Source organism: Calidris pugnax, unplaced genomic scaffold, assembly GCF_001431845.1.
Source record: "Calidris pugnax isolate Ruff unplaced genomic scaffold, ASM143184v1 scaffold357, whole genome shotgun sequence".
In the NCBI taxonomy this organism is placed as follows: Eukaryota; Metazoa; Chordata; class Aves; order Charadriiformes; family Scolopacidae; genus Calidris; species Calidris pugnax.
The window spans coordinates 556,221-558,056 of record NW_015091719.1 but is presented as its reverse complement, the minus strand read 5'-3'; the positions used below and the strand labels follow the sequence as shown (position 1 = coordinate 558,056).

Genomic DNA, 1,836 nt, shown 5'->3' with positions numbered 1-1,836 from the left:
GCCCCCGGCCCCGCACCCTCACCCCGCACCCTCCCCCCGACACCTTGCGTTTCGACGGCGAGAACATGAGAGAACAGACGGGGCATTCAAAGGCGGTGCTGGCAGAAGAGGCTGCCCTGGTCGTTATTTAGCCTAAAAATCTGCTGTCAACTTTTTTTTTTTCTCTCTCTTTTTTTTTTTTCTCTCTCTCTTTTTTAAACATGGCTTGGTAGAACAGGCAAACCAAATCGACAGAAAACCAGGCAAAAAAAATAGATTTAAAAAAAAATAAAAAAAATCGGTCCCCAGCGCTCGCCGCTCAGCCATCGGAAATAAAACCAAACGATAAAAAAAGGCAGGAAATTAAACTCTTGGTTTTCTTTCGGGTTTTTTGTTCTCTCTTTTTTTTGTTGTTTGCTTGGGTTTTTGTGGTTTTTTTTGTTTTTTTTTTTTACCTGTCGCCCCCGGTAAGAACCAAAACCCCAAAGGATGGCTAAAGGGCGCGCTGCGGGTTTCGCCGGGGATGTCTCTGGCGGTGAGGAAGGGGATTTTTGGGAGGTGTTGAGGGGGGGGACACACACACACGGGGGGGGTAAATCTCTGCTGGATCCAGCGCCGACACCTGAACCGCTTCTGGGGTCCCCATCGCAGCCAAAACAGCACGAGTTATGTACAAAGTGTGTGTGTAGGAGTGGGGGGGGGATGGAGGGGGGGGAAAAGCAGCATAATAATAAATATCTGTGTCTCTCTTCCAGAGTATCGATAATTCCTGCTCCGAACCAAAACAGTTTCCAAGCCTTTTTTTTCTCCGCAGATTTCTTTTCTTGACTCGGTAAGTGGAAAGTTTCACTTCAAAGTTCACTCATGGTGGGGATTTGTGGATTTTTTTTTTAAATTTTTTTTTTCTTGTTGTTTGCTTTAGGGTTCTTTTTTTTTCTTCTTCTTTTTTTTTAATTATTATTATTTATTTCTTTTTCGGGCGGGTCGCTTTTAAAACCCCCCATTCGGAAAGTTTTTTTGTTTTTTTTCCCCCCTTCAAAAAAAAAACCAACTTGTGGTTCTGAGCGGTAGGGCAAGAAGCTCAGGGTCGGGCTTGCTCCAGCTGCTGATGCTGACTCCTGATGGCAAACCTACTGACGTGCACCGGGATGGGGACCACGATTTTAGGATTTCGGGAAGGTTCCCCCGTCTTGGAGTTGGCGTTGCCCGCTTTGACCCGTTTCCATTTAGCCCTTCTGTTCTGGAACCAAATTTTCACCTGCACCTCGCTGAGTTTGAGGGCGTGAGCGATCTGGGATCTTTCCGTCAGGGATAGGTATTTTTTGCAGTGAAATTCCTTTTCCAGCTCCAGCAGTTGCTCGCTGGTGAAGGCCGTTCTCCTCCGGCGGTTTTTGCCCGTGGACGTGGTGTTGGCTGAATTGGGAGGGTTTTGGGGGTTTTCCTCCAGCGGGTTGCCAGAGTCCTCTTCCTTGTGAGCCGCCTGGCCGGGGATGTTGTCATCCGAGCTATAATCTAGATCGCTGTCCATGGAGAAACTTTCCTCTTTGCCTTTTGCATCCTCTTCACCTTTGCTGGGGTCCTCCTTCCCTTGGCCCCGCAGAGCCCCGGCTGGAAACCAAACAGAGGCCTTTTCGTTAGGATTTGGTACCCTCCATCCCCCAGCCCCCCCTCACCCATAGGTCCGACATCGAAAAATTGTCGAGGGTTGGTTTATTTTATTTTTTTTTAATTATTTTTTTGTTTGGTTGGCTTTTTCCGCGCGTCTTTCAGTCGGATTGGTTTTTTTATTAGTATTATTTTTATTTTTTCGAGCGGCGGGGGCTCGAAACCACCCCCACCCCCCCATCCTCCTCCTCC

The 1,836-nt window shown here is 47.8% G+C and overlaps 1 protein-coding gene across 1 annotated transcript; it reads right to left on the bottom strand.

Annotated features, from left to right (window-relative positions):
- Positions 1-182: 182 nt before the first annotated feature.
- Positions 183-1,656, bottom strand: GBX2 (gastrulation brain homeobox 2). The gene is made up of 2 exons (XM_014961994.1): positions 1,653-1,656; positions 183-1,587 (listed from the first exon to the last, which is right to left on the bottom strand). Exons 1-2 carry the CDS (start codon positions 1,654-1,656, stop codon positions 1,061-1,063), a joined length of 531 nt encoding a protein of 176 aa, XP_014817480.1. The 3' UTR covers positions 183-1,060.
- Positions 1,657-1,836: the final 180 nt, after the last annotated feature.